Genomic DNA, 26,762 nt, shown 5'->3' on the forward strand with positions numbered 1-26,762 from the left:
CTTGCACTGATATTTATTAGGGCACAATAGATATGTGGTTATGGTACTGGACTAGTAACTTGTACTTGAGTTAAAGTCCTATCATAAGTTGTGGAATCAATAAATCTGGTACATTGTATATTGGCACCAGACAAAAAATTTCCTCAATCAAATGCAAAGTTTTTTGGGGTTCAGTTACAGCAGGGCTGTACAAGACAAGGCTTTTGAGGCAAATTCAGTTTGTTAATCCTTTGCTCTGGCCTGCAAACCTCCTGCTGAGTTCTTTCTGGCTGATGCATAAACTTTTTTTTTAAACTTCTTGGATTTAGAGGACTGGTAAAGGTTGCCTCCCGACTGATGGACTTTGACCAATGATGGAGCATCCTTTTTGTACCAGTTCTTCGAGCCTAGAGATTTAAAAGACTTCAAGCTTCCAAGGTTTAAGTTTCAGGGAAGCAGCCCAGCAGTGACAGAGAAAATTGTGCAAGCTCTAGGAAAAAGGATGCATGGAGTGGGGGGGCCTCATATTTTGTGCGCGTGTGTGTGTGTGTGGTGGGAGGGGATGGCACTTGTTGGAGCTTGTTGTTTTGTATATACAGGAGTCTCTCAATCCGAGGTTATCTCAATGTGTATAGGCAGTTGGCATTTCTACTTATCATATGCAGCCCACTACTAGATTTGGCATGTATTTCTGGCCTTCAGCTCCAAAGAGCTGGAGATCCCTGAATTATAGTACCTCAAAAGAGAATGTACTTTTATGCATACTACACTTCTACTTTCAAGAAGAGATTGATTACACAATATTAAAAGGATACAGATTTGAGAAAACTGCACACATGTTTCACTGTAGAAAAAAAAGTAATAAAACACCTTTATCAAATATTATGTTATATATTTATTTTAAAACATCACAATGACAGTAAATCCAAACAAAAGCAACAGCCACAATCATTAGGCAAACTATCTACATTTGAGACACTTGCCTTTTAGCATCTATTTTAATAGCAACAAAAGAGTTTACAGTTGCTTCTGCTACTTCTTCAGCCTCCCAACTTGCAGCCATCCGTGTTGATTGTTCATCATCCCCTAAAAATAAAAATAATCAGCATTCAGAACATACCAGAGATGCCATTTCTGAACAACACATGCAGTTTATGTCCACTTTCAAATCAGATCAATATTTACTCTTGATCATGCTTAATGTGCTCTTATACACCTATCCATTTTCAGCATATCTGAACGATGCATCAGATCAATATTCTATTTCAGTATATTCTGTAGATGTGAAATGTAAAATTACTTTAAAGTTATACTTAAAATGTCTACAATCTCCTGCAGGAAAACTAAGAGGGAATCCAAAATAGAACAGTTCCAATGTATCCTTTCATTTGGTACTTGGGAATGCTTTCAAAGACAGGATTTCTTTAGTTTGAAAGTCTGAGAAAAATAGTTGTATTAAAGATAAATGGAAACAACAAAAAAAAGTGAAAAATAAAACACTCTAGGTACTGGAAAGCTGATACAAAGCATAAAATGCTGGAACAATTATCTATAAAGAAAGGAAAAATACTTGAAATGTAAACATTTGTCTTTATTAAAATGCTACCCAAGTATTTACAGAATTTTCTGTTTTTATTTAGTGATTTAAAAAAGAGCTATCGTTCCTTGCTTATTATGATTTTCAACTTAAAAGAGACACAGAAATCCTGAAGCCAAATACCATTAATGGCAACACAAACTAGATACCTCAAGTATCTTGGTAATAGATGCTCAAACTAGAGGCTGCCTTCAGATAATGATGAGGTACCAACACACTATTATCATAAACATACTGATGGCCCCAAAAAGTGCATTTATTAATTATAATAAAAGCATAGCTAACAGCCTGAAATGGGGCTCCACAAGATCACTTTGATGTTCTGATCTAAGGAGAAATAGACCTGGGATTTGTAATTGGCTAGCATTTTTGTTCATCTCAGTGAAACCCTCTTGATCTCTTTTTTTATTCCAGGGTTTGGGTGTGGAAACGTGCTGGGGACCTAGAGAATGTGGGAGGCAGTCCACGACTTGTCAAAAGATTTTTAAAAAGCACTTGGCACAGTGCATTGCAGAGGTCTTGTGGTGCACTGCCTCTGAGCCAGAAGTTCCAGGTTCAAGTCCCTCTCCAGGACTTGATGGCTGCATTCATAACAAGGCCAAATAGGTTGAGTATCAATTTGTAAATCTTTCTAAGGCTTGCCAATCGCAGGTGGCAAGTGTGGGAGAGATTCCTGGTCAGCCATGTGATGGAAAGAAATTGGAGGCTACCATCACTATCCATAGCCCCAGGCTATAACATACATGTAAACGTGTATGTTGCCAAAGCAACTTGGGAGCCATGGGGGTCCAGTTGGCTGGGTGGTTGGTGTGGGATCAGGACCTACCTCCTTGCTGTATCCATGGTGGAAGTCATGGCGTTGTAGGTTGGACCTGCCTTTGGGCAGAGAACTCAAGAAGAAGAACAGCGCATAGCAATATTCAAGAGTGCTTACACAGGCCCCTCAAACATGGTCATTAAGTTCTATTAGACAGCTCCTTTTTCTAGCAGCAAATGGTGGGAAACATTGCAAAGATGTGCTTCCCTCATTTGTTTATCTTATGGGTGTACAAAAAGTCTGCTGTTGGATTTGGTTGGCAGAAAGTAGCCAGGAAAGGGGCATGTAACAAATTAGTTTGCTTTCTCCATCGCCCTGCCCCAGGCTTGCTGAAAAAGTAGTAACCAAAAGAGAAAGACCTAGCCAAACTAGTATTACTCAAGGAGAAATTGTATTTATAAAGCACCATTAATTTAGGAATACATCTCAAGGTGCTTCAGAGGAATTTAAACAAAGAAAAATGACACTGAGCCAAAGAAGATGGTATTTGGAGAGGAAAGTAAAAGTCTGATCAAAGAAGTGGACTTTAATGAGTTTTAAAGGACGGAGAGAGGCAGAGATGTTTAGAAAGAGCTAAAAGTACAACCACTAATGGTGTAAAGGTCAGAGAAGAGGAACACAGTTCTTAAGAGATTTGTAGGGCTGGAAGAAGTTACAGAGGTTGGCAACTGTGAAACCATGGGGCAATTTGAATATAAGAATGAGAATTATAAATTCGAGTTGCTGGTGGACCAGGAACCAGGTAGATCTGTGGGTACAGGATTGATGGTGAATGGGATTAACACGAAAGGAGATTTTAAAGAGACTGGGAAAACACCAAGAAAGACACTTAAAACAATTCAGAACTGAGTTATTTCATTTTTAGTTAAGTTCAATTTCATTTTTTAAGTTCAAAGAAAGCTCTGAAGTATTAAAAGCAGTTAATCTGAAAATTTTCTAAACATTATTGGTGGATAAGGTTTTAGAACCAATAATCAACACTCAAGGAGCTTGACACCATCCAGGACAAAGCAGTTTGCTTGATTGGCACCACATCCACAAACATTCATTCCCTCCACCATCGACGCATGGTAGCAGCAGTGCGTACCATCTACAAGATCCACTGCAGGAATTCACCAAGGCTCCTTCGACAGCACCCTCCAAACCCACAACCTCTACCATCTAGAAGGACAAGGGCAGCAGATAGATGGGAACACCTGGAAGTGTCCCTCCAAGCCACTCACCATCCTGACTTGGTAATTATTGCCGTTCCTTCATTGTTGCTGGCTTAAAATCCTGGAACTCCCTTCCTAACAGCATTGTGGTTGTACCTACACCACATGCACTGCAGGGGTTCAAGAAGGCAGCTCACCACCACCTTCTCAAGGGCAACTAGGGATGGGAAATAAGTGCTGGCCCAAGCCAGCAAAGCCCACATCCTGTGAATTAATTTTTAAAAAAATCACAGGGGCAAAAAAACAACAGGCACTTGGAGAGGTTTGAATTAAGGAGATCCAGCATGTATTTGTAAAATTTAGATTAGAAGCATGATCTGCTTGATCTTTTTGCTGAAGTAACTGAGAAAGTTGATGAAGGAAATACAATGGAAGTTGTCTGACAAAGTAGCACATAAATGCTGGTTAATAAAACTGAGGTACGTGAAACAGGAGAGTCAGCATCAGTTTGGCTAAAAAATTTAGCTTCAGGACAGAAAGTGGGGAGTCGCGGAAAGTGGTTATTTTTCACACTGGTAGAGTGTGACATTGGTATTCCCCAAGGATCGGTGTTAGAAGCTCTGCTCTTTTTTGATACATATCAATGACTTGGATATTGGCATAGGGTGTGAAATTTCAAAATTTGCCAATGATACCAAAGTTCGAGGAGCGGCAAACAATGAGGATGATACAAATCGACTGTGTCAGACACAGATAGGCTTGCAGAGTGGGCAGACAAGAGGAAAACAGATTTTCTGGTAGAGGGGATAGGGAAGGCAGTATAAATATAATGCACAGTTCTAAAGAATGTGAAAGGAAAGAGGGACCTTGGGGTGTATGTGCATAGATCCTTGAAGGTGGGAGTACACAATGTGAGAGTGGCAAGCAAAACATATGGGACCATTGAGCTTCATAAATAGAGATATTGAGTACAATAGGCAGAGAAGTAATGCTGGACCTTTATAAAGCTCTGGTTCTGCCACATCGAGAGTACTGCGTCCATTTCTGGTCAGCACTCTTTAGGAAGAATGTGAGGGTCCTCTAGAGGGTACAGAGGAATAACTTTTTTTATGCAGCAAGCGGTAATGGCCAGGGTGCCATTACAAGGACGATGGAAGCAGAGGAGATGAATGATTTCAAAAGCAAATTGGATGGGCACTTGAAGGAAATAACTTGCAGGTCTCTGGGGAAGGTGCAGGAGAATGGGGCTGACTGGATTGCTCTACAGAAAGCTGGCATACACGCGATAGACCGAATGTCTCTATGACAAATAACGTGCAAATATTTATAAATACACACATGGGACAAATCAGAAGAAAACAAACACACATAATGAACCAGCAACAAAAGGTTAGTGTTGTTCACATATGAGAGAAGGTATAGGAGGTAGGAAGAAGAACCAAATTATGGATTAAGTTTACTTTGATAGTACTGCAATTCCTGGATCCAAAATTTGCAAGTCATTTTTCGAATAATAACATAGATGACAGTGTACAATTACTAATGATATACAGCTAAGACTGTAATATCAATTTGAGAGTTGAATATCAAGGTGAAGCCTTGTACCTGCTGTGCTGACTCTGGAGAAAAGTTATACTAACTGTGGTGATTACTCTCATAACTATGCTACCTTTTATATGCTTCAAGTTAGGAAAATTAAGTTGTGTTAAAGATAAAACTTTGTTACAGTTCATTTCTTGATCTCTAGTAAGGCAAAAGTGAAATGGCTTTCTATGCTCAAGCTATTGGCGGATATTTTTAAATTGTTAATCTGTTTATCTTAATGCATAACAAATTAAGCAAGTTAAATAGGACAGCATGTTTTCAATCATAAACATTCAAAGGTCAAATTTAGATACATTTTCAACATCAGCTGTGGACATTGCAATTCTGCAGCTAATTTGTCCCTATGCTTTGAGTCCAAAATTTGAATTTCCAGGGTTGAGGTGCACATTAAGTATCCTATACTTACACTCAAAACATAAACCTGATTATTTTGCTTAAATTGTTAAATATTGCTCTGTGGGATACAGCATGTTATTTGCCTTGTCAATTTGTGAGGACTCCCTTATAATTCGTACAAAAGGTTGAAGAAAAACTATTGACATCTCAGTTCCTTATTTGTGTAATTAATCAAGTAGATGTTAGTTCTCTCTCATTGCGGTGACAATCAGGACAAGAGATATGCTTGCTTGTAGAGCATTGGACTGGTGCTGTCAATATTCTCTGTTGGTTTCATGACCTTTTTTTACATGTTCAAATTATGCCAGGAAGCACTGAATGCTTGGTTTATCTTTTGTGTTTTTTAAAAATGTTGTGAAATTTCTTAATTTTCCAAACTCCAAAAACTCCACAAGCTAACAAGAGACAGCAGCTGCAAATAAAGAGTAAACCTGTGGCATGAGTTTAGTATTTATGTTGGTGCAACGCTTTAAAATTTCTTATCCTTTAAGATTGTTAGCATCATCTCTAACTGTACACAATGTACTTATTTACAAAATTACTAAGTCAACATTATAAATGCAAATATTAATGCAAATAATCTTCCAGGAAGCAACAAGTATCATCTACATTTTGCACAGACATTGCAGAATGTTTATATTTAATATTTATCATCAAACAATATTATTCCCTTTACTATATTTGTCCTTTTTGACTGAAAAAAAATACCAGATTAAGGGTCAAGATAGGCTTCAGAGACCATGGGATGCATTACAACATGAGAAAGTTTGTATAAGCAGAAGGCTTAAGAGTGAATCCTCAAAAATCCTACCTACAGTTCTATGATCACCTTTTTAAAAAAATACTTTTGATTTTAACTAGGCAGGGCAGAGTGGTCAAAATTGTACAACGTGGTCCTTTATCTCCAGGTTTACAGAAGAACTTTTAATGTACATATGCCTTCAAACTGACTCAACAAAATATTGACTTTGAGAGTTTGGTGTGCATATATAGATTCAGTGAGAGATATGTGACAGGTGAGGTTGGATAATAACACCTTCAAAGAGTCACATGAAAAAGAAACTTTACAACCTTAATGTTTATTTGCACCATTACACAGTGATGCACAGAAACGTGCACATCGTGTTATTTGGGCACAGCAAAACAATGAGGGACACAGACATACATATCCTTTCCATCCATCAAGTTGTTTTCTGAAGTTTATCAAACACTGTGAAGACTGCCTTTTAAATCCTTTCTGGCCACAGTGATTTGGGGATATCAGATACATAGCCCACAACAACATTTTAGTCAAAATAACAATCAGTTTCACAAACCATGTGAAATGTCTGAAAATTTGGAGTATGGTTGCCTCCAAATATCCAGTGCGTTATTTACACAGCAGCTAGCCATTGCTGCAACGCATTTGTTTATAAATAAAAACCGGAAACCCTTTTAGAATTTATAATCTGGTTAAAAATTTAAACGAGGAAGCTAACGATGACGTGTCCGGCCTGGCTCCGGCTCCAAGGGCAGGGTGAAGCAGGAATGACAAGGCTTCTTTCCGGCTAGGCCGAGCCCATCTCCAACCATCCCCCTACCCCCTTCCATACCTCGAATAAAAACTATAAAAACCGCGTTGTGTTGCTTAGCGAAGGCGATGGCGTCGGGAATGCTGCCGTTAAACCAGCGCATTGTGCTAACACTCTCTCTCTCTCTCTTCTACCAGCCCGAACTAGCGCCACTCAGCTTTCCTCCTCCTCCACCGCCGCCGCCACCGGTCCCTCTCCCGTTCACTAGGGCGATGACGCACCGCCCACCTTGCACCAGTCACACTCGCCTTAGCGCCGTCAATCACCCGGGGAGGCGGGCCATACGACTGTCAATCACCCGGAGAGGCGGGCCCTGTGACTGGCAATCACCCAGGAGGCGTGCCATGTGACTGTCAATCGCCCGAGGAGGCGTGCCATGTGACTGTCAATCGCCTGGGGAGGCGGGCCACGTGTCTGTTAATCACCCGGGGAGACGGGTCAAGTGACTGTCAATCACACCTTGGAGGCGGGCCCTGTGACCGTTAATCACACCGGGAAGGCAGACCCTGTGTCCGTCAATCACCCCGGAGAGGCGGAGCCCTGTGTCCGTCAATCACCCCGGAGAGGCGGGCCCTGTGTCCGTCAATAACCACAGTGAGAGCGGGCCCTCTGCGAATCATCCGGGGAGGCGGGCCCTGTGATTGTCAATCATCACAGGGAGGCGGGTCCTCTGTCCGTCAATCACCCCGGGGGGGGCAGGCCTTGTGGCTGTCAATCATCCGGCAGCAGTTGTTACCGCAGACAAAGCCCGCTCTGTCACTGTCAGAAAGGAAAGCGAGAAGGTCCGTGTTCAGCGCAGGATTAAAGTCGAGGCCGTTGCATTTGGTGCATGCAACGAGATCCGGAGGCGGCCTTTAATATTTGCCTTTGTGCCTTCTCAGATCTTGTGGCGAATATTCAAACAGCAGGGAGCGTACATTTACCAAACCATGCCTACCTAGATTGACAAAGGCTAAGGTCTACAAACAATAATTGGAGGAACAGCACCTCATTTTTCGACTAGACACTTTACAGCCTTCTGGACTGCATATTGAATTCAACAATTTTAGATCTTGAACTCTCTCCTCTATCCCCAACCCTTTCTGTTTCTCCCCCCTTTTGTTTTCTCCAATAATTTATGTAGATTTTTCTTTTCCCACCTATTTCCATTATTTTTAAATTTATACCTTTTATGCCCTGTTAGTCTTTTTCCACCCCACCCCCACTAGAGCTGCACCTTGTGTGTCCTGCCATCCATTCTTAATTAGCACATTCGTTTAGATAATATCACTACCTTCAACTCCTCTTTGTTCTTTTGTCTGTGACATCTTTTGATTATCTGCTCCTATCACTGCTTGCTTGTTCCTACAACCACCCCCCACTTCTCTCCCCCCAACCCCCCCTTCTCTCCCCCCACCCCCCCCCACTTCTCTCCCCCCACCCCCCCAACACCTTAAACCAGCTTATATTTCACCCCTCTCCTAATTTTACACAGTTCTGTTGAAGGGTCATGAGGACTTGAAAAGTCAACTTTTTGCTTCTCCACCGATGCTGCCAGCCAGACCTGCTGAGTTTTTCCAGGTAATTCTGCTTTGTTTTGGATTTCCAGTATCCACAGTTTTTTGTTTTTATCTCTGTGCTTATGTGAACAATTTTGCTGGGTACTCTGATCAAGGCATTTAAATCCGCTATTGTCCATGCGCTCCCTCAGTTTGATCACGACCGGTGACAAAGTGCGGATTTCCGGTTTCTCGTCTGACATCATCGCGCGCATGCTCCAGCCAATCCTGATGTCGTCATTGCCAACCATTGACGTCACACCCCTCGCTTGTCATCAATAAACCAACCTTGCAACTTCCAATTAGGTGAAACCACCAATGCTGGAGATTTCTCAAATTCAGCCTGATCTTGCAAAAAGAAACAGCGTACGGGGTCACGTTCGTGTGGAGTAAACCATTGGAAATATAATCATCCACTATTTTAAAAGAGAGTGACATACTCATTAACCATAGGCCAGTCAACCTAATGTTCAATTAATCGGGATGAGAGATGGGCTAATAATTCAAATTCAACAAGGACAAGATGGTACTGCAAGGCAGATAGGACTGAATAAAAGAAATGTTCCCAAGGGTCAATTTTTGGACCATTGTTATTTTTTTACATGTATTTATAAGCTGGACTGGAGTGTAAAAGGCAAAATCTCAAAAGTTTGCTGATGACGCAAAATTCAGAAATGTAGTACCCAGTGTTATCAGACCCCAGGAAGACATGGATTGGTGAGATGGGCAGATTCATAACAGGTGAAATTTAACAGAGGAAGTTTGAAGAGATTAGTTTTGGTAGGAAGAATGAGGAGATAATATAAATTAAATGGACCACTTTTAAAGTTGGTGCACGAACAGAGTGAGCTTGAGGTGTATGCACACCAGCCTTTGAAGGTGGGAGAAGTTGAGAAGGCTGTTGAAGAGGCTTTCGGGAGCCATGACTTCCTAAAGAGAGGCATAGAGTTCAAAACGAAGCAAGTTTTGCTAAACTTTTGCATAACACTGGTGAGGGCCCAGCTGGAGTATTGTCGCTAATTTAGACACACTTTTGGAATGATACTAAGGACTTAGAGAAGGCGCAGAGGAGATTTATTAGAATTGTACTGGATCAAAGACTTTAGCTACGTGGGGAGATGAGAGAAACTCAGGTTGTTCTCCTTAGAGCAGAGAGGTTAGGGGAGCTATGCCTCTATTTAGAAAGCTAAGGACCCTCTAAGCCACTTTAAGAGTCTTTGCTACTTGTTGTCCGACCACTTTCAAAAGACTTCGATAGGAATAAAAATACAAGAAATAGAAGCAAGAACTTTGGTCCTTCGAGCCTGCTTCCACCATTCAATAAGACCATGGCTGATTTCCAACCTCAACTCTACCTTCCAACAGTATCCCCATATTCCTTAATAGCCAGAAATTAATCAAAATCTGCCTTGAATGTGCTCAACAACTAAGCATCCATAGCTCTCTGGGGGCAGAATCCCAAAGATTCACAACCCTTTGAAGAAGTTCTCATTTCGGTCCTAAATTGCTAATCCCTTATTTTGATACTATGTTCTAGCTTCCACAGCCAGGGGATACATTCTCCCACCATCTACCCTATCAAATTTAAGGATTTTATATGTTTCATAATTAGATCACCTCTCATTCGTCTAAACTCTGGGGAATATTGGCTCAATTTATCCTCTGAAGGCAATACTCTCACCCCAGGAATCAGTCTGGTGAACATTCATTGCACACTCTCTAAGGCAAGTACATCCTTCTTTAGGTAAGGAGATAAAAACTATGCACTTTACTACAGGTATGATCTTACCAAGGCCCTATATAATAGTAGGATTTATTTAGTCTTACAGTTTAATTCTTTTGTAATAAAAGTTAACATAAAATTTGCCTTCTGAATGCTTGCTGTACATGCCTGTTAACTTTCCGTGATTTGTGTACAAGGACATCCAGGTCCCTCTGAATACCAACATTTCCCAGTCTCTCACCATTTAAAAAATGTTTTGTTTTTTATTTTTTTCTGCAAAAGTGGATAATTGCACACTTCCCCACATTATATTCCATCTGCAATAAAATCTAGACAAAAGAGTAGCAGCACCAGGTGTACCTGAAAATGAGCTGTCAACTTGGTGATGCTATAACACAGGACAACATATATGCTGAATCTTAAAGCACAGGAGACCATTGGCCCCATCACACATGTGCTGACTCTTTAAAAGAACTGTCTAAGACCTACATCCCAGGCTTTTCCATATAACCATGCAGAATAGTCCTCTTCAAGTGCATGTCAAATTGTCTTTTGAAATCTTTCAGATAAGATCCAATATCCTTTCAAGTCATGTGTTCCAGACATGAACAATCCTTTGCATAAAGACATTTCTTCTCATTTCCACTCAAATTATTTTAATAATTATTTTAACTCTATGACCTCTGGTTACCAACCCAGTTGCCAGAGAAAGTAGTTTCCCACAACCTCCTCTGTCAAATCTCTGTTTTTTGAATGTCAACATACAAGATGCATTAGTGTCATCATCAGCTCTCTATATTACTTGATCAAATAACTCAGTCAGACAGGATTTGCTTTCGACAATTCTGTGTTGGTTGCCCCTTACTAACCTATGCTTCTCCAGGTGAGAATTAATTTTGCCCTTGACAATGGTCTTCACTAGTTTCCCCACCAATGATGTTATACTGCCTGGCCTGTTGTTACTAGGTTTATCTCTCTTTTTTAGTGTATTTGCAATCCTTCATTGCTCTGGCATCTCTCCATTTATCAAGGAGTGTTCAAGATTGTGGTCAGAACATAACTTATCTCCATCCTAGCTTCTCAGCAATGGATGTCTCACACCTGGACCAGGTGATCTGTGACTTAACAGCAAAAGCAACATGCTACAGATAGAACAATGATCTGATTCGTTGCGTGTGAAATTGCAAAGGTCTGCAGTCTTGCTACATCTAGAGGTTCCATGAACATTCCCAATATTCAACAATAGCAAATCCCAGCAAGTGAAAAAAGGCTGAAGCACTTGCAAACATCTTCAGCCAGGAATGCTGAGTGAATGATCCAAATTGACCTCCCTCTGAGGTCCATACAAATCTTAATCAGTACAGTTACTTAAGTCTATGCAACAAAGTGGAAAAGTGCTCAGCTATGTCCTGTCTGCAAAAAGCAGTCTTAACATTGTTAGGAAATAGAGATAGTTTAAGTAAGTTATATTTGTATTTGTGGGTGTTAGGAATGAGTTTTAGCTTTAATGTTTAAGTTTTATTTGTATTTATCTGCGTTAAAAGTCAAATTGAGTTTTAGTTTACTTTAAAAGGGTGCTTGCATTTCTAATGAGGTTTTTATGAGGCAGATCCCTTCCACAGACACACACAGAAAAACGAAAGAAAGAGCAGTTTCAAGCAGTTTGAAGCCAGGACTCGAGAGAGACTGGACAGGAGGAGAGGGAGCTGCAGATGTCCCAAAAGAACCAAAAGGTCCCAAGGCCAAAGGAGTGAGATGGAAACAGGGGAAAGCCCCAAGCGGATCTTCTAATTAAAGGAAGGACAGGGACCTGGAAAAGGTCCTGTTAAGTGAAATTAAGAATGCGGGGCAGAGAAAAGCTCCAAACTTTAAGTTTAAAGAGGTAAGGGCTTGAGAAGAGGCAAGAAGGTCCAAAGAGACAACTGAAGGTCTGTAACTCTTTGCTATGGGCATATGAAACAGTGGCATACTGTTGACAGCTGAGCTGGTGAGAGCGAGTGCATGGAAGACAGTTTGAATGCACGTGGTGACCCCGGGAGAGGAACATCAGAAGGAGAATTTGAAACCCTGGAGATGAACCCTTGCGTAAGGCATCTGAGAAAAAGCGTCGGCTTGGGAGAAGATTCCAAGGAGAGGCCCTGGAGAGTAGAGATTGGAAATCCTTGTGTGAAAGATGGAGTGTAGTGAGACTGGTTGACTCATGGTGTAACATGGGTCTGGGAGGATTTGAGGAGAGATCCATAGCATCTGGTTGAGATGGCATCTGTCATTTGGTTTCAGAGTGTGGTGTGTCTGACCACAGCGTGCCTGTTGGTACATGGACTGTGTACTTACTATGGTCATTAAAGTATAAGAAAGCTTTTGTAACTTATGTTATCCTTACAAATCTGTATATATCTTTAAACATATGGTTGTGGGTGAAGGAATATTGTAATATGGTTCATCTTTTCTTGTTGAATAAATGTTTTATACTTTTGTTAAAAGTTCATCAGCTGACTCCTTGGACTCTGTTTAGATATGTGGAGAGTGACCACTGAACAAACAAATAAAAGTTAGGATCCATCAAGCTGGGTTCCAGCCTGGGATCATGCTTGTCCAGGAGTAATTGCAGCTGAATGGTTAAATATTTTGTTACTTTAACATACTTAAACTTTAAGTAGCTAGCTATTGCAACTTAAGTTTTAGCTTTGATGTAAAAATACAATAGCTGCTTTCTGAATTTCTTGTGGAATGGGATTTTCAAATCCAATTTTGTCAAGATTGATGTGTTTAGCATAGGGCAGTTAGAAAGCAATTTGGAACATAAAAGTGCACAAATTCATACTATTGCCAAGAACAAAACCCAACATAGAGTTTTCCAATAAAAAAAATCTCCTACATCAGGCTTAGCTTCTTACATGAATCCAAGTAACACAATCCCCAACAAACACATATCCTTCATCTAATGTTTTAGTGGACAAAATTAATCTGTTACCAGATTCAACCATTACTTCATTGGCAATACATCCTTATATACTATGGTTCTCCTGCTATATTGTTTTCCCTTCCAATTTGATGCCAAGTGTGCTTTACTCTCATCATTCCAAATCTTTCGTCTTTTAAATGTCAGGGACGTGAATTTCAGTCTGAGGTGACTTTTGTATCAATTTGTTATCACTTCAAAAAATGACAGCTAAGAAACACTTGCTTCTTGGTGATACTCCGTAAACTCTTGATTTCCACATTTTGTTCCCCCACTGCACTTTACTTCCTTGGACATTTTCAGACTTGGTCTTGTAGTTTATATATGGGACTTCTCTAGCGTTACCATACCAACTCAAGAATAATACCCAAATAACATTTGGGGTGCTGTGCATTGCTGATAATAATATTATGAACTGTGAGATTAGAAAATGTATCAAAACATGAAAAACATGACAAAAAATCTTTTTACAAAGATGCCCTTGCAATTTTTTCTATTGAATTATTTATTAAAGTACGTGAAAGGTAATAAAACAATCCAGTGCTAAAAGCTAGTTTCTCTAAAATACTGCTCATTGTTCTGAATGCCAGCAGAGTTCTATTAATCAGCTACTGACATTATTTATTAATGGTTTGAACTCTCCTTTAAATTATAATTCAATATATTTACCACATTTATTCTGCAAAAGAGAAAACCCATGCTGAAAGCAAAACAGTCACCTTATCCATGACCAACATATCAATTGTTCGTGTGCAGTGAATGATTAATCGGCAGTGAGCACAGTAAAAGATTCATAAAGTTATATAAATTCAGGAGAAAAGCCTAATCTAAAAAATACAAAAGAACTCAGAAAATCATCCATGGTACTTTCACTCTGTATAGGGCTTAGCAAAATTTACTCTAGTTGGAAATTTAGAGCAATTCTTTCTGACTTTTAGTCAGTGTCAAGTGTCATGGTGCATGCAAGTAGCCAGTGGACTTCATGGTTGATGTATGAAAATCTTACTCCAGAAGTGCATTCTGTAATGCAGATTTAAAACAAATGAGAAAAACACAGATTAACAGGGCACTCAACTGACACTGTTGAAGTTAAACTTTTCAGTTTTTGCCTTATATCTTCAAATTCTAATTTTAATTATTTTGTTGAATATTTTAAAATCTTGTTGGTAAACATGTTGGTAAATTACTATACCAAAGGTTCTGCTCTGTGACAAGATGGCAGTATAGTGAATGGAACAATGGTGTGTTATCACTGGTCTTTCTCAAACTACTATATTCAACATAGTCAACTACTCATCCTCTTTCAGTCTCTCTTTCATCATCTGTGGCACTTGCTACACTTAGTTCAACTCATTTTTTTCCCTCAACATAGCATCTCCCTGTGTCCCACATGGTTACCTCAGAATATCAGTTTCATCCTTGGTCCCCTATTTCTAGTGCAAGTGTCATCTCATTCAACTCCTATCAAACCCTCCAAACCATATGCTCAATTCTATCCTTCCCAATTGAATTTATGCGGTTCCAGTGCTCTGATTAATTCCAAACTGAGCTTCAAGGCCCAAATCTTATCTACCACAAAGGCCATGCTCCCCCATCTTTGCAACATAACCTCCTTCCACCCTTATCTCACCATCCCAAACCATCATTTTGTTGATGAAACCCACATCCAGGTTATGGTCCCTTCCAAACATGACTTTTCCAATGGTGCCCTCACACAGGTCTTCCAATCACCATCCTGCATAAACTACAATTCATCCTAAATTTAGCATACCATTCCGTAAAAAATGACCGATTCAACAATGCTGTCCTTTGAAGCAGAGCTTCGCTAGACGGGAGTTTGAATTTATAGGAAGGTCAGTAACACCACAGTGTAATTAGTTGCCCCAAGCTCTATGCTAGCAAGTTTAAGCTCGATTAAGTGTTTGCATGCGAGTCTCAATCCCGTATCTTGTCTATCTTCACCAACCCACAGTATGACCACATAAGAACAAAGACTAGAAGATGCAGCGTTGCAAGTGACACCCAAACCATACCAAATGCAAAAAAAATGGATGCTAATCTTCTTAGATGAGGTCAGATTGTCAGCTTTTCAATGTACTGTAAAATAGAAAAAAATTGACCCATTGTCCTAACAAGTACTTTTGCATCATTTGAAGCAAAAGAAGAAATATTTACAAATTGCAGTTCAGTTCTGTAAGCAAAGTTGGCAACTTAATTGAAAGATTGAATCTACAAATATTTGAGTCACTCAGCAGCCAAGTAGTTGAGGTCCCTGGTCAGCACCCAAAAAAGCTATTTAAGTTTGCATGACCCAAATAAAGTACAAAGAGTATTTTTATATATTTGTAAACATTTATTTTTTTCCTTGAACTGAAAAAGGGGGGAAAAAAACTTGCATCAGCACACATTGTACAGCCTGGCAGGATTTACACACAACCGAAAAATCATAGGTTTGTATGTCAATAATGTAACAATTATATTGATGTCCAGTGATCCTCAATATTGGGTGAACTTAAAACACTTAAACTTTCTAACAAATGTCCAGCATTTAAGAAATAACACAAAAACATTGCAATCGGGGGGGCTTCAAAACAACAAAAAAAAATGTCCACACAAATAAATTTACGAGCCCAATTATTGAGTCTGAAGTTGACTTAAAATAGGGACTGCTGACAAATTGTCAAACTCATTGTATCCAAGGTGTCAAACTGCAAAATCTTCAGGCTTCATCTAAAGGCATTATTTTCACACATTCTTCTTTGTAGATCACTAGTGACCAGCCAAGGAAGATAATGAAACACTTCATTCCCACTACTTCGGGCTTCTCCAAATTAGTTTATTTGATTTTTTAGGCAAATTCGTATTTTGCTGGTTGTGCTGGGTAAAAACCTGTTAAGGCGAGTAATTATTGGCTGATGGTATCGACATGAGTTGCTGTACAATGGAGCTCTGGATTGGATACAAGATTCACAAATATAAAACAAAAAGGCTATAAAATTTGTACTGTGGTTCTACAGCATTCTCCATATAAAGATGCTGCTTTGTGATATGCTCAGATACTTTGTTGTGACAACGGTGAACATAAATTAGGAAACTCATCGCCTTTTTTGCTGGATCACTGGTTTTCTTCAATTGTTAGGTCATAAAACACCAACGTTCCAGGAGTCTATACGTCAACAGAAACCATTATACAAGCCCAATCGAAGAGGGAAAAACAGTGGAAGAGACTGCAAGTCCAGTGCAGCATTTACTACTGAGAACTAGCCCTTTCCATAATGTGAAAATCGTAGTGCTTCTTGCTTGTTCTCAGTTTGAATTTGCTGGAGTTACTTTGTTTCAACAATGCATTCTGAGCAGCTGGTTTTGAAGGAAATATCGCTATGATTGTGTACATGGATGCCAAGTCACTAGAAGGTTTTGAGTGTTCTGTATTTGTGTTACTATCGCCACTACCACCACAATGTGGTTGAGTGTCTCGCAACCATCGAATCTTGGCACCAGCTTTAAAGAGTTCACTTAAAAGTTTATCAGCTTCTGTACGACTAATTCCCTCTGGCAGGTCAGTCACCTCCAGCACTCTGCTGACAACTGAAAGACAGAGAGAAGACAAGTTATGCAAATTGAAAACTAGCAACATTAACAGTTTAAATCGTATTTGTTAAAACTATATTTTCTGTGTATGAGGTTATATAAATGTAACAGGCTACATCCAGAGGTGACTGCAACAAGGACAGATGCCAACAACTTCAATCCTGCTGAGAGCACAAAGATTTGCAGGAATTGAGTTGGAGTTAAGTCATATCCTGATGCAAGCTCTAGCAGCTTTGGCATACCATATAATGGTTAGATCTGAATTTGAATATTTGCATTCAATGCATTTTCTCTTTTTAAATGAAGAGAAAACAAATAAAAAATATTTAACATATTAATCATTCCCAGTAAAGCTTGCCATAAGAATCAATAATGCAACAGCATGGTCACCAGGATTATAGTGAAGTGCATGTGAAACTTTGTTGTAGGTTTTATTCCACCACTGCAATTTTGATGTTGTTAGGGAGATTTTAACATTATGTCCACAAAAACTGTGTCAAACACCGAACACTATGGTTGGGATCTAAAGTAAAAGCTTCAAAACTTTATTTGTACCTGGAAAACTTGTGAAGCTAGGATGAAGTACTGGTGGTTGCAATCTGCGACATGTAATGAAAATGGTGGAAGCAATTTGTGATGATGAATTAAAAAGAATCACACAAAAGTACACGGTCACATTATTCATGTTTAGACTTAAATGAAATTATTCCTACAATGTAATGGTGCTAATATATTAAGGTTACTGAGACGACAAATTATGAACAGGATTAAAATAATATGGATAATTCTCAATTGGGCACTCCACTGCGTGTGCCCGATCTACGAGTAACGCAGAGTGTGTTATGGTCACAATCACTGATTGTAAGCCTTTCAATCATCAAATGACAATGACATTATGACCAAATCAGTTATAAATTTAAAAAAGCCTTCCCTTAGAAATTTTCAGCAGGAACCCACAACAGTATGTGCAGTTTGAGTGAAACAAAAAGTAGGGATCAAGACAGGATTAAATCTATACATTTTTTAGAAGTACAATATTCACATTGAACAGATCACAATATAATTTTTATTATTCATTGATAATATACACTGAAGAACATATCACGAGATTTTGAACAGTATATGAAAACAAAAAAAAGTAAGCAACAAATAGAGACAATTGTTTCAGTTGTTTGTTGTACTTTAACAGACAGTAGCTTAATACTGAAAATCTAGTGGAAATTTTTTTGATCTTATTTGTCTGTGCCAGACCTTCCTTTGGAGAAGTAGCACCTGAACAACTATTGCTTTTTAGTTTTCCAGTTACTTAAAATGGAAAAGAGCATGGAGTTGAGCTTAGTGTGCATTTGGAGTTTCAGATAACTGGAATTATTCTTAAAATGTCTGGTTACTAAACAGGATGCTATAAAACAAAATGTTTTAGGTATCCAAAACATGGCACCTGGCTGTGTAGGCAAAAAGTGTAGCGAACTTGTACACAGCTGGAGGAAAATTCCTCGCTTTTCTTCAAATAGTGGCATGGGATCATTAAATATTCAGCTGAATGACTGGAACAGGCAGATAAGGCTAAAGTTTAGGGTGCATTTATTTGCAACTCAAGTAGGTTGGACCAGATTTCTGATTTGGAGGATGAGACACAGCCAACAGTTTCTGGAATGTGTAATTTGTTCCAGTCTGATATATAGTAATCCAAGGACTCCACAATGTATAATCTGATCCAGAGTCAGACAGCTTTAGGAAGGTCATCTTATCCAGTGTTCTGCAATTTTGGCTGGCAAAGTAAAATATTTTATACTCTAATGAATGGATTTGTTACTTCTTTATGCTTTTATCTTTTTCTGAAAGTGACAACAATTCATTAATTCAGAATAAAGGGACCAGGATCAAGGCTTCAACTTTAAAACAAAAAGAATAAAATTCAACAACCTGGTGCAGCAAGGATGTATCATTGCAGTGAGCATGACCTGGTTTTGGTCATTTGGCAAGGTCTTCCATCATCCACCAGTGCATCCACCTGGGTAAGAAGCCCTTCCTTCTGCCGCTCGACATGCCGGTAGGGCTTCAGCCAGTTTGGAGACTTGCATGAGCCCCAGTGCATCCACAAGGGGTTGTGGAAGGGAGTGGGAAGAAGCCCTTCCATGTTGTGGAACAAACTCAGGCTTGCAGAATTACAGGACGGAAAGTGGTATCTCTCGCAACTAGTTAAGGCTGCTTTACGTTGCTGCTCCCCATTCTTCTCTTCTCTCCGTGCCCCCCCACAAGTTTCTGAACCACCTCCCCCAATTGGGTTCCAAGCCTACTCCTACCCTGCTCCCCCAGCTGCTATGCTGCCAGCCAACACCACATCCAGCACTCCTTCCACCCCTCCCCAGCTGTATCCTTCTCCCGTGCACTCCACCCCACCCCGATTCCGATTGAGAGAAAACTTTCCAGTGGAAATTAATCCTTAATTATTTGGTTTATCAGATTCAATTTTTGGAGTTTCAAAAAAGGTATTGATAGTTCAGTTTTTCAAAGCTAAGAAGCCCAACTGACAATTCCAGGTAATGACACTAAGGAATCATATTGTAGTATCTGTAGAACAATGGAAAATATTTCCAATGTTGCTAGTTCTTAAGAATGTTAAAATGTTGTCCAGCTTCGTGTTCTAAGTATTAGAACCGGTTTAACATTTATTGTGAACTGCCAGTTTACCAAAATGTGATTTCCTTGATGCAACCTGTCAGATATATCAGCAGAAAAAAAGTGATAGATTAAGAAATATTTAAGTAGAACATATGAACTAGGAGTAGGCCATTTGGTCCCTCAAGTCTGCTTCGCCAATCAATATCATTGCTGATCTGATTGCGGCCTCAACTCCCATTCCATCTACCCCGATAATCTTTCACTCCTTGTTAGTTAAGGATCTATGTATTTCTGCCTTAAAAATATTCAATGACCCTGCCTCCACCGCTTTCTGGAAAGTAAGTTCCAAAGGCTGAAGTTGATGCAAATCGTAGAAGATCTATTTTGTTTCGAGAAAGTTAGCAGCAAAGCTTGGGTCACCTTTAGCAAGTTCCTAGTATCACTAGCCAGGTGACTGACGTGCAGGCACGCGCACACACACACCGCCTTCCACCTACAACTTACTAGGCATATTCTCAAAGACACCCCACCGGGGCTCGAGTACAGCTGCTATTTTGTCAATGGTTACACTAAACTCTCGATGTTCAGGGTTTGTGCCCTGCCTTCGCTCCAAGGCAACAGTACCCCCAAACTTTACTCTTTGGAAAGTGAGGAAGGGAAATAAAAACTAGACAAGGGAGTTTTTGATACAAGATTTGCACAAGTCACTTTACTGAGAGGTGCAGCAGGCAACGTTCTACTTAACTTTTTGCACAACTTTGACTTATTTTTAAAAATGTGCTTTGAGTAACAGTTTGAGAGAGGAATTTTGCACAACCTTGTAAAATAGGAAAAAATAGTGTTTGAAACATTCAATGCCCAGGGATTTTATTCTAAATTACTTAGTCTGGGCAGTGAAACTGCAAAACGTCTTGCTGGTCATAGTTGTTTGTGGTTACTGCCTGCAAAGTAGATATGGATAAACAGGATTTTCCCTCCATTAAGTTATAAAAACAAACTTCTTAAAAAAAAACACAAAAAGGCTCATCAGAGAGAAACTGGTAGTTTCCAAGTGGAATATCCCCAATGCTATTCAGCATGGTCTTGTTTGCCCTGAAATGTGTTGCATTTAAGCTGTTGCAATTTCTCTGGTCTTCACCAGTTCACCTCTAACTTCCTAATTTGAGTTCTGTGCAAAGTTCTCATTATAATTCCTTCAACTCAGTGGGACGATATCAAGCAACAACTTTTATGAAGTCTTGCTCAATCAAACAGATTTTACTTCTACTGAAACTATTTTTTTTAAAAATCCAGTCTATGGACATAAAGCAACAAACTAAGTTAGGAAACACTATTTCTCTTTCTAAAAATAGCGCATATGAAGAGATATAAAAAGTAACTTAAAAGACGAGAAGTCTTATTATTCAGAACAACATGCAACCTTACCTGGAGGAATGAAATAAGCAAATGTAGCTAAAAACAGGAGTTTCATTTTCTCGACCAACTCAAAAAAAAACTTCCAGATTAAGAGAGAGTTTTCTTTCCAACTCTGGGATCAAACCACCTGTGTATATTTCACAGACCCTTCTTTAGCGCAGTATTCACAAAATTAAGAAATACGTCATCATGCAGAATATGAAAAATAAGAATGCAATAAACTTGCTGGTAATAAATCTGAATTAAACTAGCTTTGATTGCCTATGGGGGTTGGTCAGAAATGTTTTATTCCGCTTTCTTTAAACTGGAAAATGATCTTTGATTTTAATCTTTTCTTTTGCCTTTCCCGGGGAATGACGTTACTATCAGCAGGTAAGGGTTCTCTAGTCAGGCTTCATGACTGTGTGGGACAGACTTGATGGGCAAGATAGATCTTTCCCTGATCTGGGAATTAAAATACAGGTTAGTTTTCCCCAGCTATAGCAGATACAAAGGAAATAAAACAAAGATGAATATTCTGTCCATTATTCAAAACATGATGGGATATGCTGTTGATTTGGGTCATTATAGATAGCCTTGTAGAAGAAATATAAAAAGGGTCTGAAATTACTACTTTTATTTAATCATATGCATTCTGCTAAATGAAGGAATCACTGAGTGAGACTCAGCAAAGTGCTCATCTGGTCTGCCAGTGGAAAAATTGGTGCATTGCACCTGGAGTGTCAAACAAGTTTACTTAACTAGTTTTTATGACAACAGGAACACACTGTTACATTTCCCAGATTATACTATTTTATAGGTCAAAACTGGGTTGTATTATTTATAGAAATATCCTCTGTCACTCAACCCATAAGATTACTGAAAGCAAGATTCAAATTTGTAATGGCTCTATCTATAGTGAGTGGAATGTCACTTGATCTCTTAAAGGAGGAATTTAAATGGAAGTAACAACAATGATTAGGATGACAATCTGTAATCTAGGGGATGAGCAACTGCTTCTATATTACCTTAAATTAGGGAAAACAATCTGAAATTGTGGTCTCCCTTTTTGCTTGCAATGTGAGTCACTTGTTAGCCCACAAGTGCTAACCAGAACTCTGACACGTTATCTCTGATACCAAGACTTACTTATACACCTCCAAATACTCTTGCATTTTCTTTCTCCCTTTGCTTTGCAAAGCATTTGGATTTTGATTGAAATAATAAGCACTTGGCTCAGAAAGGCCATAATGCAGAGTTCTGAAATATTACTATGCTTTCTTTAAAAGCAATATTTAGACACAAGGCATTTAGGGGATAAATGCATTGTACACTGGTAAAAAGCACTGCATAGTGATATAAAACCATTGTCGAGAGAGTCCTAGCCTTGATTTTGGGTCTGTGCTCAGTTAGCTTATCTCTGAAATAAAAACTAAATACTGTGGATGCTGGAGATCTGAAATAAAAACAAAGTGCTGGAAAAACTCAACTGGTCTGGCAGGAGAGTTAACATTTAGAGTCAAACATGACTCCCCTTCTTCAGTTCCAAAGAAGTCATATTGGACCAAAACATTAACTGTTTTTCTCTCTCCACAAATGCTGCCAGACCAACTGAGTTTTTCCAACACTTTGTTTTTAATGTCAGTTTTATCTCTCACCTCTGTGACACTTGTAGATAGCTAAGGGGAAAGGAAATGGGGTAAAGCAAAACGGGAAGAGCTACATAGGTTGAATAGCATTCCTTCTCAGCACTGATTTTTATAACTGAGTAACAGTTATGGCAATTGCCTTCAGTGCTCTTGGACTAGGGAGGACAACAAAATTAAATCCACTGTGATACTTGCTGTAGTTGAACAGTCTACTCACGTACAGGACTGAGGTTTGTGAGTAAAGATTGAACACTTGCATAAAGTATTGGAAAGTTGCCAGTATCTAAGCACTAGAACAATAAGATAATTTTATGCTTATGTATGATGTTAACTTGTTTTTGGTTTGAGACTGGCTTCACCTGAGAGTTAGGACTTCCGTTGGTGAATAAATAGGTCACAATACTATATATTAAAATTTATTTCATCAGTTGTTGATGGAACTTGGGAGGTACAACTTCATTCATAATGTCATTGCAGCAGATCCTTGCAAAATATAGACCAATTAGCTTGACATCATGGAGGGGGCGACATCTTTACTCAAAAGATGTAATAGAAAAACTTCCAGAAACTGAAAAGAGTACTCAGCATTGATTCCAAATGGGAAAGTCATGCTTAATGAACCTTATTGTATCCTTTGAAGAACAGAAAGGGTAGATAAGGTTAATGCAGGAGATATTATATACTTGAATTTCCAAAAGGCTTTCAGTAAGGTAGCACATAGTTGACTCATGACTAAAGGTCAGAACACGTGGAGTCAGAGGACAAGAATTAGAATAGATACCAAGCTGACTACAAAAAAGAAAAAGGTGGGAAGAAGTATTCCACAAGGATCATTGCTTGGAGCAGTATAGTTCACCAATTTAATAAAATGATTTGGAACTGGGAATCAGAAGCACAATTTTAAAATGTATGCATGACACCAAATTATGGGGATGTACTTAATACAGAGTAGGATTGTGACAACATTTGGGACAACATTTAATAAATTTGCAGAATGAGCATGTTATTGGCAAATGAACTTCAATATAGATAAGTTTGAGGTGGTACATTTTGAAAGGGCGAATAAGGAGGCCACAAAATTCCTTGGAAAATAAATATCTAAATGGGGTAGAAGAATAGAGGGATTATTAAAAATAGCAACACAGGTCAATAATGCCATATGCAAAGAAAAGCACTGGCCTTCATTTCTAAAGGGATAGAACTGAAAAGCAGAGAAGTTATGAGAACTTGCATAGAACCCAGGTTAGTCCACACTTAGGAGTACTGTGAACAGTTCTGGTTTCCATATCATAAAAAAGGAGACTGAGGCACCGGAGAAGGCACAAAAAGATATGCTAGAATGATACAAGGATTGAGAGGTCATACCAATTAGGAAAGATTGATCAGGCTTGGGACTTTTTCTTTAGAAAAGAAAAGACTTGATGGATGATCTGAAAGATGTCTTGAAGATTATGAAGGGGTTTAATAGGGTAGATGTAGAGATGTTGTACTTGCAGTGGAGTCTAGAACTTGAGGTCTAGTCGCTGATAAATCCAATCAGGAATTCAGGAGAAACTTCTTCAGCAAGAGAGTGGTTAGCATGCGGAACTTTCTAATACAAGTAGTAGTTGAGGCGCCTAGCACACATGCACTGAAAGGGAAGATAGATAAATACGAGAGAGAAAAAGGATCTAAGGATATGTTGATGGGGTTAGATGAAGAAGGGTGGGAGGGGGTTCATGTGGAGTATAAACACTGGCATGGACCTGTTGAGTCAATGGCCTCTTTCTGTGCTGTAGATACTATCCAACACTATGTAAAATGAACGTGGAATACAGCACATTTTGACTCCATGTAGAGATTTTGCATTTATCATTTATTTACGTACCAGGTTCTCCTGCGCCAAGGTCTGTTGATGCTGCTTTCCTTGTCTGTTTCTTTCCTCTTCCTCCATGCCTACTTAAATTCTGACCCTAAAATTTCAAGACAGACACCAAACCTAAAATTTCAACACAACACTAAACCAAAAATATCTAAATAGTTCTTTCAAAACAAAAAGGTACAATAGTGTATTATCAAAGAGAGTACGTGCTGAGCAAAGCAAATACCAAACGTAACCAAAACAACTGGATAACAAAACATCATAGAATAGTTACATAGGGTAGAGTTTCCATTAGATATGCCCACAATCAGCCTAACCAGCACAAAAGATCAATAAAAGATCTTTCTTTAAAATATTGAAGAATTTCAAGTGCAATTAAGCTCTGCACAAACTGAGTTTCTGCAATCTTATGTGCTGATTTAAAAAGAAAATCATCCTGGAAACTGGTCCTGCCTAGAAAACTGCTCAGGTTCCCAAATCAAATTAACCACCATGGCGAGTTGTGGGCCTCTAAGAAGGCTCTTTAAATTAAGCTTTTATTTTAGGAGAAAGGGCACTAATAGTTTTAAATGCTTCTAAGCTTAAAAAGGATTCTAAAAAACTGACTGTTGTAGAGCAATGGATCTGGTAAATGGGTTCTGAATCTCTGTTAAAAGTCATTTTTAGCATTTTTGAAGCCATTTTTAGTTATTTAAAACCAGATCACTCACAGGTGGTGTATGAGACACTATCAAATGTACTTATTTTTTGTGATAAACCCATTTTTAGCTATTAATAAAATGGTACCAGGTTATCGCTATTAAATGTGTCAAGAAATATTAAAATGTAATTTTTTTCTATTTAAAATTGCTGCCCAATTGGACTGGTTCATAGAAGATTGTGTTAAGTGAAATGCAAATAAATTTGAGTGGAAACTTGAGCCAAAAAACTCAACTCAGAGAAGCAGCAAAATTTTGAGCTGTGTTTTTATCAGGTTTGTTGATTGAACACAAAGTAGAAACTTCACTTCCAAATGATGTCAGATATGACTTTTCCCAAAAATGTTAATAGAAATCCCAACAATTTTTGAAAAGCAATTTGGTTCAGGACATAATAGCTTTGGTGATACTCAAACCAACCTGTTGTGTTGAGACTATATGCGGCCCATGTAGAAGAGGACGGATTGGAGCATTGTATTGCAAAGGCTGGCCAAGCAAAGGATAACGCCCATCTCCTTTAGAAGGAAATAAGTTTGTAAAATACTCACTCTGGTATAAAATTTCAATTTACAATCTACATAAATCAGTGCTTTACTCATGCATATTTAAAGAAAACTCAAGGCATCTATGACAAAATACCAAGTCAAATCAATTCAAATCAATGAGGCTAAAGTTCTCGTTAGTTATTGGATGTGCTTCCAAGTGTTAATAACAACTACTTTTAAAGCAATTAGGCCATCAATCACTAATAATAAATAGGACCACTGACTGTTTCCAAGTACCATATACCAGAGAATAAATAATTGGTGTGAGCAGGAGACAGGCTGGGTAAGAGAGACTACAGGTCAAGTGATGTGAGAGGGGTTCTTCTTCCTAAAACTTTCCTTAATGTCATGGCATGACCAAATGAGTAGCAAAAATTAATACACTTCTTCAAATAAAAAACTTACAGCTAGTTGTGCATCAATTAAACCTATGACAAATTTGGGGTAGTTTACATCATACTTCATTGCATCCTGTAGTCCAAGTCACATTGCCATGCTTGACATCTTTAAATGTAAAAGAGCAACATAATTTTAGGAGAGTAATACGATCTGGTTCTGCAATGATCAGTGAGCAAGTTAAGCCCATTTCTTCTCCCCCTCCCAAACAACGGTTGTCATTTTGGGGATGTGCTTACAAATGTAATATTTACATTATCCTTGTATTTTACAATTATCATTTTTTTGTTACCTATTGTATTAAATTTGTAACTCAAAATTAACTAGTAGCCCAGCATGAGCCAGCACCTGCAACATAGAAGGTGAGGGAAACTTAAAAAAATGAGTACAAAAGAAATCACTTGAAATGCAATATATTGTTCTAAGCTCTGTAGACAATTAGTGCACTAAAGAAATGTAGACTTTTCTTGGTTTTTAGAGCCTTTACATCCTCAAATTAACTTGGAGTACTGTAGTAGTGAAGTGTTTGCTACTGGAAGCAGTCAAAATGACATGACAAAGAAGAAAGATGATGTAAAAAAGACAGATGCATGAGAAGACAGCGACCCAGGAGGGAAAGACACGAGATAGCACAAGGTGCAAGGGGTGGGGGGGAAAAGG

At 38.8% G+C, this 26,762-nt stretch overlaps 2 protein-coding genes across 22 annotated transcripts in view; both read right to left on the reverse strand.

Annotated features, from left to right (window-relative positions):
• The window catches only part of ubxn4 (UBX domain protein 4), a 35,790-nt gene extending 28,454 nt beyond the window's left edge, over positions 1-7,336 (reverse strand). The window contains exons 1-3 of the mRNA XM_041200081.1: positions 7,141-7,336; positions 963-1,065; positions 795-823 (exon numbers count right to left, since the gene is read on the reverse strand). Coding sequence (XP_041056015.1) covers positions 795-823; positions 963-1,065; positions 7,141-7,222 — 214 coding nt within the window. The 5' untranslated portion in view covers positions 7,223-7,336. The remainder of the gene's footprint in view (positions 1-794; positions 824-962; positions 1,066-7,140) is intronic.
• An 8,338-nt stretch (positions 7,337-15,674) lies between these two features.
• LOC121284774 (R3H domain-containing protein 1-like) overlaps positions 15,675-26,762 on the reverse strand; it is a 131,243-nt gene continuing 120,155 nt past the window's right edge. For 16 of the 21 annotated variants that reach the window (XM_041200383.1, XM_041200381.1, XM_041200401.1 and 13 more), the window contains 3 exons: positions 25,582-25,676; positions 24,470-24,554; positions 15,675-16,930 (listed from right to left, as the gene is read on the reverse strand). In XM_041200383.1, the coding sequence (XP_041056317.1) occupies positions 16,593-16,930; positions 24,470-24,554; positions 25,582-25,676 (518 nt within the window). In that variant the 3' untranslated portion in view covers positions 15,675-16,592. Of the gene's footprint in view, positions 16,931-17,488; positions 17,533-24,469; positions 24,555-25,581; positions 25,677-26,111; positions 26,211-26,762 lie in introns of those variants that run through there. The other 5 variants (XR_005944538.1, XM_041200395.1, XR_005944539.1 and 2 more) reach the window with 4 other exon arrangements.

This window comes from Carcharodon carcharias, chromosome 12 (assembly GCF_017639515.1).
Source record: "Carcharodon carcharias isolate sCarCar2 chromosome 12, sCarCar2.pri, whole genome shotgun sequence".
NCBI lineage: Eukaryota > Metazoa > Chordata > Chondrichthyes > Lamniformes > Lamnidae > Carcharodon > Carcharodon carcharias.